We start from the raw sequence: 14,450 nt of genomic DNA on the forward strand, positions 1-14,450 counted from the left end.
CAAGGGGCACTGCTCCTTTAAGATGTTTGCATCCTTGGACTGCCTTTGAGAGGTGATCTTCCCTTACTTTGGGACATATGAGGCTTCATTTGAAACTATAGCCTTAGTGTGCTGAGCAGAGAGAACAGCAGAAGCTTCAAGAGACAACACAAGCAATCAAGAATCCAAAAAGGTAAAGCCAAGAGCTCCAAGCAGCATTGAGTCAGGGATAATTAAGGTTAAGTACAATTTTCATGGAGAGACTGAACTTCTTCCAAAGAATGAGGATGATTATATCTAAAAGGTAGGTAATGTAGAATTCTTCCACATTCATCCAAACTCTAGACACAGAATTATATTGAAGGAGTGCAAAAACTGCAGATCGAACAATTTTTTTTTGCATTAACTTGGAAAATTTCCAATCTGACATACTCATCGTCCCGAGTAGTCAGATCAAGAGAGTATACTGTTTTGTGACCTTCTACATGTTAGTCCATGAAGTGTCCACAGGGTAAACTCCTCCATGACCACTGCCCTGCAAGGGACCACCACAAGCAGACACAATCTATTACCCAATTTACTAATCTTCATTTTGTGATGGGGATTTGTTCCAACACAGTCATGTCATCTGGCTACTAATGGACAAAATTCTTCCATTTAGTTTGCAAGACGTCAAAGCAGAAACTTTTCTAGATACCAGTCAGTATAACATTCTGCCTGCTACTCGAGTCATTCCATTATCTGAAGCTCTGTGGTTTACTTTACATCATCACACATGCTCTCCATCCATCTTAATAGATTCTGTTCATCATAAATCCGATAGGACTGATTATTTAGGACGACAAAGAAGTCTGACCCAACTTTTCCTCAGCCAGCAGAAAGCTAATAGATTAGAGTTGAATAACACACAGCAATTCTTCTGAATGATTCTCAATATGAAAAAAACAAAGTATGCTCAGTACTTCTTGTTCCAGGGAATGAACAAGCTGTCAAAAGCTACAAGTCAACTAACCTCGCCCCTCTCTATCTCTACCTCCTCCAGCCCTACAACCACCTGAGATCTCTGCACTCCTCCAATTCTGGCCTCTTGCGCATCCCAGATTTTCTTTGCTCCACCAGTGGTAGCCATGCCTTCAGCTGCCTAGGCTCTAAGCTCTGGAATTCCTTCCCTAAACCCCTCTGCCCCTCTGCCCCTCTCCTCCTTTAAGACGATCCTTAAAACCTACCTCTGTGACCAAGCTTTTAATCACCTGTCTTAATATCGCATGTGGCTCAGTATCACATTTTGTTCGAGAATCGCTCATGTGAAACGCCTTGGGACATTTTACTACATTAAAGGCGATATATAAATGCAAATTGATGTTGTTCCTTCTGTTCTGTTAAGTTGCCATGAGGTCTAATCCCTTGGTGACCCCACGTGCTATACTTTCCTTGGGCCCTCTCGTGGTCCAGTCAAAAGGTTGGACCTTGTATGTGCTCAGAATATCCACCATGATATTACAAACCCCAGCGAGGTGCCAAGCAGAAAGTTTGAGGTTTTGACTCCACCAATGCCAATTCTACATAAGATACAGAGCCTCTTATCGCCTCTCTGATTTCCTTCAACAGTGTAGAGTGCATGACATCAGGACCCAGTGATTTATCCACTTTGAGTTCTGCTAATTTCTTTATTAGAACCAATTCCTTTTCCATAGTTATCTCTTAACAATTGCTCCACATGCTCCTCTAATACACCTACATTCTTGCGTCCACCATCGTTTGTACAATGTGATACAAAATATTTACTTAATGGGCCAAATCTTGCTGGAGTGGGGCATCTCACGGGGTGTGCTGTTAGACTTCTTCCTGCACCCTTCAGCTCGAATATAATTTGCGCCGTAACTCGCTGGAAGTGCGAGCAGATAACAGGCAAAGGGGCATTTAGGACCTTAGTGAACGGTGGGGTCAACAGTCTTATCTCTTTAACCAATGAGATTTAAGAACAGAGAAAGAAACAGAGGAACAATGGAGAAGGAGGGTAAATTAGAGTCAAAACAGGTACAGAAAGAGAAATAAAGTGAGGGAAAGAAAGACTGGATTAAGACAGAGAGGAGACAAAAGTAAGAAAAAAATTTTGAACATTAAAAATTTGATTTTTTTTTTAAATCTAAGAATTTTACACATGCAGGAATGAGACTCAACTGCTTAAATTGTTCCCTTTCTGGGCTGGAGATTGATTGGCATTGCTTTAACAATTATCACATCATTAAAAAGCTACTTACGATGCTAATTACTTTCTGCGGCGAGTTTAATGAACAATTAATGTGCGAATTCGGCAAGTTCTTAAAAATAATGGGGAGGCTAAGGGCGAGATGCCGTTTGTATGAGGCAAATGGTGGAGTGACGTAAATCGACAAGCAAGTTCGGAGATTAGCCACTCAGGCCGCGTCTCTTCTTCCCCTGAACTGGCTGGTCGATTCGCACATTAATAACAGCATGCGTCATGAACTTGCAGTTATTTTTCCAGGAAGATATGGCTCAATATCTCTGCTACAATCAGACTCTCTCCCTTATCCGTTATGTATAAAAACCCTTACTATTTACTTTTATATTACCTGTAAGGAATCTTACAACACCAGGTTATAGTCCAACAAATTTATTTTAAAATCACAAGCTTTCGGGGATTATCCCCTTCGTCAGGTGAAGGGGATAATCTCCAAAAGCTTGTGATTTTAAAATAAATTTGTTGGACTATAACCTGGTGTTGTAAGATTCCTTACATTTGTCCACCCCAGTCCATCACCGGCACCTCCACATCATTTATATTACCTGGCAGCCCTTTTCATATTCTCCTTTAGCCCTTTTAATCTCCCTTTTCACCTCCCCAATGACATTTTCTATAAGCATTATTTTCTTCAGTACTGTTAACCCTAACTTCATTATCTGCCTCCCTTTTAAGTTTCAGTTTTGTTTTAATCTGCGTATCCATGGAACTCTATACTTTGTAGAAGTATATTTATTTTATACTCTATTCTACTCATATTCGAAGATTTCCTTTTGCTGATCTGTCCACCCATTCGCTAACTTATCCGCCAGTTAATTTGAGCTTGATCTCTTCTAATCTCATTTAACTTTGCCTTTTGTTCTACTCTAGCACCCTCATCTTTGACTCTTCATTATCCTTCTCTAATCTTACATTGAAACTAACTTTGGTGTGGTCACTATTTTCCAATTATTCTCCTACTCTCATCAGTTATTTGCACCATTTCCCAGAACTAAATTGAGCAATGCTTCTTTTCTTGTTGGGCTAGAAACAATTATCTGGGAAGCAGTCAAGTATACATTCTAAAAAAGATTATCCTACTTTGACCACTTGCATTATCTTTATTGCTGTCCATCTTAGGATAGTTAAAAATCACCCAACATTAACTGCCCTGTTATTCTTGCGTATGTCTCAGAACAGTCTGCAGTTCTCCACTTTTGGCTCATCTCCAGTCTTTGGTGGCCTGTAATGCACACTAAGAAAAGGTACCATTTTCTTAATTCTATCAACAAAAATCATCCTTCACTGATTCACTGTCACTATCCACTTCATACTTGTCCAACACTAATATATCTATTGGGCAGCTCCAGTAACTCGGGCGTGCCCTGCACCCGTGAATCCTATCTTCCTCTGCTACCTTTGTGGATAGTCACCTGCTTCTCTCTCTTTCTTTCTACACTATCCCTGTGTCCTGAACTGTCTTGCACTGCCTCTAGGGTGACCACATTCTGGTGAGTACCATCCAGAAACCCTTTATCCACTCTGATGCTGCAAAGTGTGACCAATTCCTCTGAGGACAGAGATCCCCTGTTCCTGAAACTCAATTTTCCTACAATGAGTGCAAGTGTGCTCCCTCTGGGTACATTGAGGATCCATGATTGTCCACACACATCACAAGAATTTCCTGTGCTGCCATGCCCTTTCTAACTGTTGAACTTAAAAAAAAAATGTAGATAACATAAGCATGAACTCCCACCAGAACCAACCGCTTTCAGAAATCAAACTTCACTGACTCACTTCACACAATGTGTTAAATTACAGAAAAACATTTCTGACCAACTGCATCTCAATGCTTAATTCCCTCAAAGGCTGAAACCCAACTGAGGCTAAGTCTCCCTTAATTCAAACCAGAGATATTTTTTGAATTACCAAGATTAATTCATTATACAGCTGTACTCATTCAATGCACACTACAAAAGTTGGGAGCAGTTGTTGAAGAAGTGATATACTTTCAATAAAAATACTTCAGAGAATGCCACCAAAATCCCAACATTCTTCATTAAAATCCTATGGGTAAATTTTCTACTGAAAAACATTCATATTTTGGAAATTAACAGAAGTCTACACCACCTAAGAATTCAATTTGCCCCCCCCCCACCCCAAGAGAGAAATTGTACTGCAGGTGCCACCTCACTTGTTTCACTTGCACATAATCTACAGAGAGCCCCGAGTTGCTGCAAGATCAATGACATTTATTATCAGTTTATAACAAATATACCCCTCAAACCTGAAGCTATTGTCAGCAATAACCCTTGCAGGTGGATTCAGACAAGTTGTTGGCACCTACCCAACTGTTAGCACAGCAAGTGTCCAAAACTGAAAATAACTACGAACTTCACATTACAAGTATTATAAAAATGATTTAATGCTGCAACCTAGTTTTAGGGTCCACCTGACTGTTACACAATCACTGGAATGGTTTAAAATGTCAGCTCGGATTCCCAAAGAGATTAGTGTCTAGTCACTTTCAGCTATCCATTTGCCTCTAAATCGCATGAGTCTTTACAATAATTTCATTATCCAAGAACCGACTTACAGTGTACTGAATTATGAAACTGTATCACTAACACTGCATACTGAAACACTTATTTGGAAAAAGACTGCACCAGTGCCATTAAAACTTTAAAAAAAAAACTAAACTTGCCAGAGTTGCAGCCCATTACCTTAATTCTCCAAATCGTCTTCCCCATACCAAATAAAAATCCCACATCCATTTTCAATATAGCTCAAATTTAAATCGATGCATGCCAAGATAGCGGATGGAATCAGACAACTGAAAAATTTGATTATATAGCAAAGATTGATTGATAGTAACAATTTTCATTGAGTCACTATCTTAAATACTGGCTGCTTTCAGGTCAAATTAAATCCTATTCCTTCAATAATAAAACATGACATCTAATGTTGATATTTTTTCCAGCGGCTCAAATGAGGTAACAGCTTAATGTAGCAGTTATTACATTATAAGTGCAAGCAATTTTTGGACTAGCAGAATGATTTTTAAAAATCTATTTATTGAAACAAGTTTACAGAGCAACATGGACCATTTGGAACAGCTGGAGGAAGCAGCAGGAAGGTTAACAACATTTAAATACCAGTGGCAGTGCAGCAGACCTGGGTGTTCTAGAATGAAGCACCACAGATTGGTAGGATAAAGGTCTACAAATTTGTTTCCTTACGTGGTAATTTTTGATCTTTGTCTTGGGGAAGTGCCAAGAGCAGGAATGGATTCTTTCGTGGGATAGACAGCAAGTCAAACCATGCCATTCACCCAACTATTGTTCGGAAGCAGTTAGAGAGACAGTTTTAGGGTTGGAAACAGATTGCTTGCCCTCAGAGCTAATGAATGATTGATTATACCCAAATGGGTAGGGGGGATGGAACAGAAGAGCTCCTCAGTGTAATGGCAGCTTTCAGACACAGTGAATGGCCATTTTAAGGCATTGTGAAACAAGCTAGTGAGAAAATAAGAGTATAAATATCTGCTGTATTTTGTTAAGCTAAGAAATGAAAAATCATCTAGAAAACACAAAATTTGCAGATCTTGTAAAAAGTGTCCAGACTTTCACTGGCCGATTCATAACCCAATGCCAGCTATGTCATTGAGTTACTGCATTTTTGTACATTACAAGTGACTGAATTTCTCATCTCATTGCTCAGTGACAGAAACGTTATTGAAACGTCGAAGGTGATGGCATGCTTCAGTCTTCATGTTCTTCGAAGACGAGTCAGTGGCCAAAATTGTGCAACAGTATGCTTCACACAACGTGCTGCTAAACAATGTAATGAGGTTTTTTCAACTTGATATCCCAGTAAAAGGAAAAAATATAAGAAGTGGATATACAAGTAACACTGTACTCTGATGATCCTTATTCTCCACCTCAAGTGGTATCCCCTTCTCTATACGCACCTGTTTACCCTGCGAGGACATTTATCTGGTTTAATATCTACCTCATAGAGGTAGACGTCAATCTTTGGGATATCTACTTGGAAGCAGTTGGCCAGCAGTTTAATCGGTTTTCCCATGGTGCCACATCCTGGACGCCTTGGCACCGTGAAGAGGGGCTGAGCCCCAACAGCTCCTGTAAGAAGAGAATAAAAACACTCAGTAAAATGAGTTGAACTAGCCGTACACTGCTCTTTTTATTTCAAGTGAATACCCTCTATTTTTCTCTCCTGTATGAAATATGACTGACAGCACAACCTGCGCCCAGACCTCCATCTAATTCCATTCTATACCCCAAACCCAAAGGGAAGTGTTTAGTCTCTAATCAGATCTCCCCACAATGATCTCCATTAAATCAAGAACTCAGCAACAAGGTAAGGGTATTAAGTGAGCCTGTATTTGATTTTGGCAATATACTGCATCACAACACCACATGGAAGCTCACAATCTTAACATACTATATATGTCAAAGACCTGAAATATTTAGTATTGGGAGTGGAAACTTTTTTTGGGGGGAGAAAAAGTGGGAAAGAATGTTATTTAACATAAAATAAAACTTTAATCCTACAAGCTTATACAATGTTAAAACTTAACCATACATTCACCCATTTGAGGTGGCAAATGTTAAATAAGATAAAACAAATAAAAGATAGTCTCAGGCTATCATTATAGGCTATTTTAAAAAAAGTTTTCCTTTGATTTTTTTTTGAAGTTATGTTGATGCAATTCTAATAAATTTCATCCACATATAGGTGAGATATTACGATTGCAACCTCTAACAAGCAAACATATGCAAATAGACAGGAAAACAGTAGTATAAACAGGTTACAAGTTTAAAAATTTAGCACCTAATATTAGAATCCTCAAAAGATTTACAAGAAAAAAAATACAAATATTTCACAATGTTTGGTGAGACTGGTTATTCTATAGATACACATTTCCTGACCAATCCTTAAAATGACCACAAATGAATTCTTAAGCACACAAACTGTCCTCAACCATTAATGATGAATTTGCATTAGAGATTTTCACTCAAATTAATATCAATCCTAGGAGTAGTGAAATTATTAATAATGTTGTAGAATGCATTCATTCACTGTCTTTTCTACTCACAACTGTTATATGTGCATTACAATAGAGATTAGATCATATGGTTTTCATTTCTGAAGCAACCAACCAGCAGCATACAGTAAAAGGACAAGTCATCACACCATTGCATCAACAGAAACTAACTACAACAGCTGCAGCTATACAAGACTTGAAAGAAACCACTGTTATTGTGTTCATTAATTATCTCTTTCGCAAAGTAGATTGAAATAATTACCCTGAAGATTTAGCTTAAAACTTCAATTTTGCATTACACACATATATATATTTAAAGTATAAATATATTAATTCAGTATGATGGTAATAAAAGCCATAACACAAGTTAGTGCGGATTTCCTTTATGCTTGTGATTTGTATGCCATTTATTTTGGAATATAACAGTACAGTAGCAAATGGGTGCAAATTAAGTACAAAAAGAAAAATTGCCAGAAGCAGGCAATAGAAGGTTGCAAGGTGGAAATAAATGCTTTGAGGGAAGAAAATGTATTCAGTTCAGGAAAGAAGATAAAATCTGAAAGCACCTTAAGTACTGTACTGGAAGTCTTCAACAACAACATTGTTGCAACTATGAAACAGGACAGGAACTTTAGAATTGGTATTATGCATAGATTTGTGTTTGTTGCATGTTTTGGGGGAAGGAAAGACAGCACAGCTCATGCAGTGAAAGTTCTTTCTTCCCTTAAGACATGAATTTGTTCCCACAATTTCTCACACAACTGATGCTCAAATTGGGGGTTGTGGTTCTCCTATTCTGGGATAGAGGGAAACTAGGTTACTTTCATTTACTTCCTAGGAGCACACAGCGATCATGGGAGCAAGGCACCACTCAAGCTGAGGGATGGCACAGACGAGGGAGGAATTGAACAATAAAGTACGAAGTGTAGAATAAAATAACATTTTAATTAAATTATGAACTTTTGGGTAGAAGTATCCCCAGTCGGAAAAGGCAACTGAAAGTTATATGTTAGCCTCCAGAGTGTGAATGCTGCATGTATTCTATTTGTTCATTAATGGAAGACATATATAGAGACCGCCTCTTTACAGAGGAGAGAAAAAAAATCAACCTCAACAATGTGTAAAGAACTGATTGAAAGTCAGGGCACGCTATGAAGTCATTATAGATTGTTTGAAAATTGAACTTTTTAAAAGAAAGACAGGAGGGTAAAATTAAAAGTGAAACACTAAGATTGCCGTGAAGAAATGTCAGCATGATTTGCACCTCAGATTACAGGCTCAAATTTGGCTCGACACAGCACAAGAGAGCAACACTACATTGCCATCACCACACCCCTTCAACAAACAAGTGACCTGATCCCGTCACAGATTTGTGTTGCTGATCTCAATAAATGAGCAACTCTTAATTTCCATCAAAAAGCCAGAGGCTATAGGAAACACCCTACCACCCACAGGGTACGTCAGTGATCTGGATCATAGTGTCCTCAAACAAGGTTTTTTTTACACCCTCAGACCGAAGGGAAAGGCTCAGTATTTCAAAATGTTGCAACAGCAGACAGCACTGCTGATTTGTTAGAAAGGCAATCAAAAAAGCCAGACATTTCCAAGCTTGAATGCACTATTTCTGTATTTAGCATTGCCTGTTCTCTCTGTATATATCCACCCACCCATCCATCCAAGTGACACAGTCCACATCACCACCCACAGAACACCACTCACTCATTCAGAACTTTAAATGTCAAATAATGGAGAGGATTAATCATCAGACAAACTCTGGAACTCACCCCCACAGAACAATACAAATAGCATAAAACGAATTCGGGCTTAGAAACTCACTAAAGCATCATCCCCCACAACGTATCGGAAAATAACAAAAGCCCTGAACTCTGTATACAAGGGCAGCAGTAGCTCCTCTCCAGCAGTTAAAATATAAAACTTCAGCTTTGCATGCTCCAGACCGCACAAGAAACTGAGGCAGGTTCATTCGTTATCTGCCAATGCTCACATTCTACAAATCGGATGATTTAAAAAAAAATATTTTATATATATGGCAAAGTTCCACATGGCTGATCCTAAGTAAGCTATTTAAATTATGTGTTGTACAACATCAATTGTACATGAACTTTATATAATTGAAGTCACCAGATCTTGTTATGCCACAATGAATATCTACAACATACATCAGGCCACATTACTAATTTTGTTGTATTCTCACTTCCTTTGATGCCAGTACCCACATAAAAAAATTACCAGAAGATCATTACTTCAAGGTGGGGGAGGCTGAAAAAATACTTCTCCCTTGGAAGAATGCAAATCAACTTGCATTTATACAGCACCTTTAACGTAGTAAAATGTCCCACAGAGCCTCACAGGAGCGCAATCAGACAAATATCAACAACCAGCCAAAGAAAACATTAGGACAGGTGGCCAAAAGCTTGGTCAAAGAGGTCGTTTTTAAGGAGCAAAGGAGGAGAGAGAAGTGGAGAGGCGAAGAGATTTATGAAGGGAATTCCAGAACATAGGGCTTAGACTGCTGAAGGCATGGCTGCCAATGGTGTGGCGAAAAAAGTTGGTGATGCACAAGCCAGAATTGGAGGAACATAGTTTTCAGAGAGTTGTAGGGCTGGAGGAGGTTACAGAGATAGGAAGGGGCGAGGCCATGGAGGGATCTGAACACAAGGACGAGAATTTTAAATTTGAGGTGTTGGTGGACTGGGAGCCAATGTAGGACAGCGAGCACAGGAGTGATGGGTGAACGGGATTTCGTGCGAGTTAGGATATGGGCAGTAGAGTTTTAAATGAGCTTAAGTTTATGAAGGTGGGAGGCCAGCCAGGAGAGCATTGGACTAGTCGGCTCTGGAGGTAACAAAAGAAAGGATGAGGGTTTCTGCAGCAGATGGGCTAAGGCAGGGGCAGCGATGGGTGTTATTACTGAAGTGGAAGTAGGTGGTTCTGGTGATGGAGGGGATTATGGGATCATAAGCTCAGCTCAGGGTCAAATAGGACGCTGAGGTTGCAAACAGTTTGGTTGAGCCCGAGACAGTGACCACGGAGGGGGATGAAAAACTATTTTAAATATTTCCTATCCTAGAGAAAATACTCTGTTGTGCCAGTCCAAAAGCAGTCTCATTCAGCTGGAAAAGACTTCATTGATGATACAGTAATGGATTAGTCTCTACCTAGATCCCATTATAATAAGAATGCAGCCTTCAGAATTCTAGTACAATGCCATTGAAAAGTTTAGGCCCAAGGAAGATAGCAATCCTTATTCAGAATAGCAGAAGGTTGGAAAGGACCCAGCTATTTGAATGCATCTTTTCTAGTTCAGGATCTCACCAAGGCTACTGATGAAGAAAGAAAAAAAAATGGCTTGGACCAACCAAGATGGAAATCAATGTGATCATCAGTTAAAACACTATCCATCTTTGGGGTTTCAACCTCAAGCCATTTCTAGGTTGTGGGTGAAGAGTGTCAACACCAAATGGTGTCTTAGCTCCCTTCAAATTCATTCAAACAGCTCTCTATCCGCCTCACTTTTTTGAATCACTTCTTTCACACCCCACGTGTCCCATGTTTCCAAGTATCAACACAGAAAGTGAACAATTTAAATAGTTTATATATGAACAGAACACAAATCTGGCCCACTTGGATACAAATATCACAGCAGAAGCCACTTGGGAGATTCTCTTTAAATTATGGGACAAAAATGTGTCCTTTCTTAAAAAAAGACATGCAGTACAAAACAAAAAGCCTAGCGCATAGGTGCCAAGCCTTTGTCTTAGTGGGCCATGTAGGTGTTTACCATGGAGCTTTGGGGGCCAAGTATATATCAGTGTTTTGATCAATTTTGCAAATATCTCAGGTTACTGATACAAAAAAAATATTGGTGTTCTGATTTAATAATTAGCTACCGATGAGACAAGAGAGCTGAAAGGAGCCTTTCCAAACCTCCAGGCCCACAAAATCCACACTAGGACAAATCAGGAAAGAAACCTCAGCAGAAATAGCCAAGTCTTCAAGGATTGGACTGCCAGGGCTTAGAGGCCACATGTGGTTCTCAAGATATGGAGTGGACATCCCTGGCCTAGAGGATGCTCTACTCCCTCCATATTACCTATGTGGCTTATGATAAAAATTATTGTAGGATCTGTAGTTTTAAAATATAATGGAATATAAAATGTGTATTTCAGAAACTAAAAAAGAAAGCCCTAACTAATTCTGGTCACAAAGGATGCTGCAATAAGTAGAGTTACATTGAATTTTACAGTACAGAAACAGGCCCTTTGGCCCAACAGCTCTATGCCAGTGTTTACAATCCACACAAGCCTTCTCCCACCTTTCTTCATCCCCCAATCGCTCCCTCTCCCACCCCCGCCATTAACATACCCTTCTATTCCTTTATCCCTCATGTCCTTATCTAGCTTCACCTTAAATGCATCTGTGCTATTCGCCTCAACCACTTCATGTTCCACATTCTCACCACTCTTTGGGTCAAGAAGTTTCTCCTGAATTCCTTATTGGATTAATTGGGGTGACAATCTTGTATTTCTGGCTCAGAGTTTTGGACTCCCCGACAAATTGAAACGTCCTCTACTTCTACCCTGTTGAACCCCTTCATATTTTTAAAGACATCTATCAGGTCATCTCTTCGTCTTCTCTTTTCTACAGAAAAGAGCCCCAGCTGTTCAGTCTTTCCTGATAGATTCAATAAAGCCTAGAAAGTTTTATAATGTTCAGCATTATGGAGAGAACATCCCCCATTTACCATTCTCTCTAGGAGAATGGAACAAACACAATATACAAGATATGATTCGGTCACTAACTTGGATATCAAGGCCACATAATGAACATGTACAAAAGCAGTTACTTCCGTGGAGTTTTAAATTCTCATGTGGGGGAGGGGAGGAATTGAAAATTAGACACATGAAAATAAATTGTTATTAACACTAAAAGCTATATTCGACAATTAAAGACAATTTGTTAGATTTCAGTTTATGAATACTGACATGAGACAAATTTAGGTCATAAATTAAAAGAGTTTTATAGTCAGAGATGGGATGGTGCTAGAGGATCTCATTGCGGGCAGGCAACAATTCAGCTTGTTGCAAACATCTGTGTATTTGGACATTTTGTTGTGTCTACCTACGGGGGGGGGGGGGGGGGGGGAAGGGGAGGTATGCTTTTTTAAAATTAGTTTGATTGCAAGAAATGGACCAATCAGCAAGCAGATATTAATTTGAAATCATAAACAATCTGTGGATATGCTAACATGCTCCTTTCATATAATCGCCACAGAAAAAGAGACAAGAATTTTCAATATGTTGATCTTATCACAAACAAGAGGAATTCAAAAATACTTCAAATTTAAAGCAATAATTCCAACATGTCTTTTGTAAGGCAAGTCATGCCTAACAAATTTATTGAAATTTCTTGAGGTAACAGAATTGTTGGCTAAGGATAATAGATAGTAATAGTAGTTGTATAATAGAAGATATACATCCTGACTTTTAGAAGGCATTTAATAAGACATCTCACAATAGACTTATCACTAAAATTAAATCTCTGAAGATGAATGAGGTAGTAATAAACCAGATAAATTGATTAAATAATAGGAAATTAATAGGGATATTAAATGGATGAAACCTTATTGCATAGCTGTGACCAGTGCAATAGCCTTGGGTACATTCATACGATCTATATTTATAAAATTCTCATAAAATTATCCAAGTAGAATCAGAAAATTTGCAGATGATGGCAAGTTGTATACTTCAGTTCAATGGTCACAAGCAAGGGGTAAAATTCAAAGAGCTCTTGAAGACATCAACTGAGCACCTGAATCACAAACGGAATTTATTAAGAAGTATGAGGTAGGCTTTCCTGATGACTCAGTAGGTAACTGATCTTGGCTAGCATGATATAAAGCTATATGGAGTTTGCCAAGTTCAGAAGGGTGGCATTGATCACTACAATTGGCCTCGATATCTGAGGCCTTGTTAGGGAGCGGGAGTTGGGGGGGGGGGGGCGGGGAGGGGTGCGGAAGGAGCGGAGAAAGTATGAAATCAGTAAGTTCCCACACCTGATAAGTGACTTCAGCTGTGATGACTCAGTAACAGCATGCTAAAACTATGGTCTAGCCTTGCACATGAAAAATTACTTGGATAAAAGTTACTGGACATCTTCCAAAACTCATGGAACCGTACCACAGCGCTAGTCATCTACAAAAAGGAGCGGATGAATAGGAGAAGGAGAAAAACATGTGTAAGGGAATATAAATTGCCACTTAAATCATTCCTGACTTTAAGCACTGAACGACAAAGACAGTTAACAAAGCTAAAATCTAATTTCTGCATTTAAACTTGCAACGTGCCTCACTACCGAATTGAGCACATAATCCAGGCTCACACTTCAGTGGAGCCTAGAATTTGTGCTGTCTTTCGGATGAGATGTCAAGCCGAGGCCCTGTCTGCCCTCTCAGGTGGACGTAAAAGATCCCAATGGCACTTTTCGAAGAGCAGGGGAGTTCTCCCGATATCCTGGCCAATATTTATCCCACAATCAACATCACTAAAACAGATTATCTGGTCATGTATCTCACTGCTGTTTGTGGGATCTTGTTGTGCACAACTTGGATGCTGCATTTCCCTACATTGCAACAGTGACTACACTTCAAATGTGCTCCATTGACTGTATGGTCATTTGGGACACTGAAGTCGTGAAAAACACTACATAAATGCACGTCCTTCCTTTCGATATTAAACCAAGGCTGCATCTGCCTGATCAGGTGGATGCAAAAGATCCTATGGCACTGTGCAAAGAATAGCAGAGAGTTCTGTTGGTTTCTACCCAAAATTCCTCTCAACCACCGAAAACAGATTATCTGGTTAATCATGCATCTACTGTTTGTGGGACCTTGATGTGTGCCAGCTGCCTACTGCATTTGTCTGTATAACAGTAACTGCACTTCAAAAGTAATCCATTGGTTGTGAAGTGCTTTGGGATATTCTGAAGATGTGATGAGGCACTATGTAAATACAAGTTTTTTTTCTTATTATATTCCATCACAGTTTACTTTCTATCATTGCCTCCACACATACCTTTTGCAAACTGATTCAATCTGGATAAACTGACCTTAATTTTCCTTTGCTTCCTGAAGCAAGACTA

At 39.2% G+C, this 14,450-nt stretch overlaps 1 protein-coding gene across 2 annotated transcripts in view; it reads right to left on the minus strand.

Moving 5' to 3' along the window:
• LOC137342569 (protein argonaute-3) overlaps positions 1-14,450 on the minus strand; it is a 113,454-nt gene that overhangs the window by 69,833 nt on the left and 29,171 nt on the right. The window contains exon 2 of one of the 2 annotated variants that reach the window (XM_068006535.1): positions 6,192-6,363. In XM_068006535.1, coding sequence (XP_067862636.1) covers positions 6,192-6,363 — 172 coding nt within the window. Of the gene's footprint in view, positions 1-6,191; positions 6,364-14,450 lie in introns of those variants that run through there. The other variant, XM_068006536.1, reaches the window with a different exon arrangement.

This window comes from Heptranchias perlo, chromosome 26 (genome assembly GCF_035084215.1).
Source record: "Heptranchias perlo isolate sHepPer1 chromosome 26, sHepPer1.hap1, whole genome shotgun sequence".
Classification (NCBI taxonomy): domain Eukaryota; kingdom Metazoa; phylum Chordata; class Chondrichthyes; order Hexanchiformes; family Hexanchidae; genus Heptranchias; species Heptranchias perlo.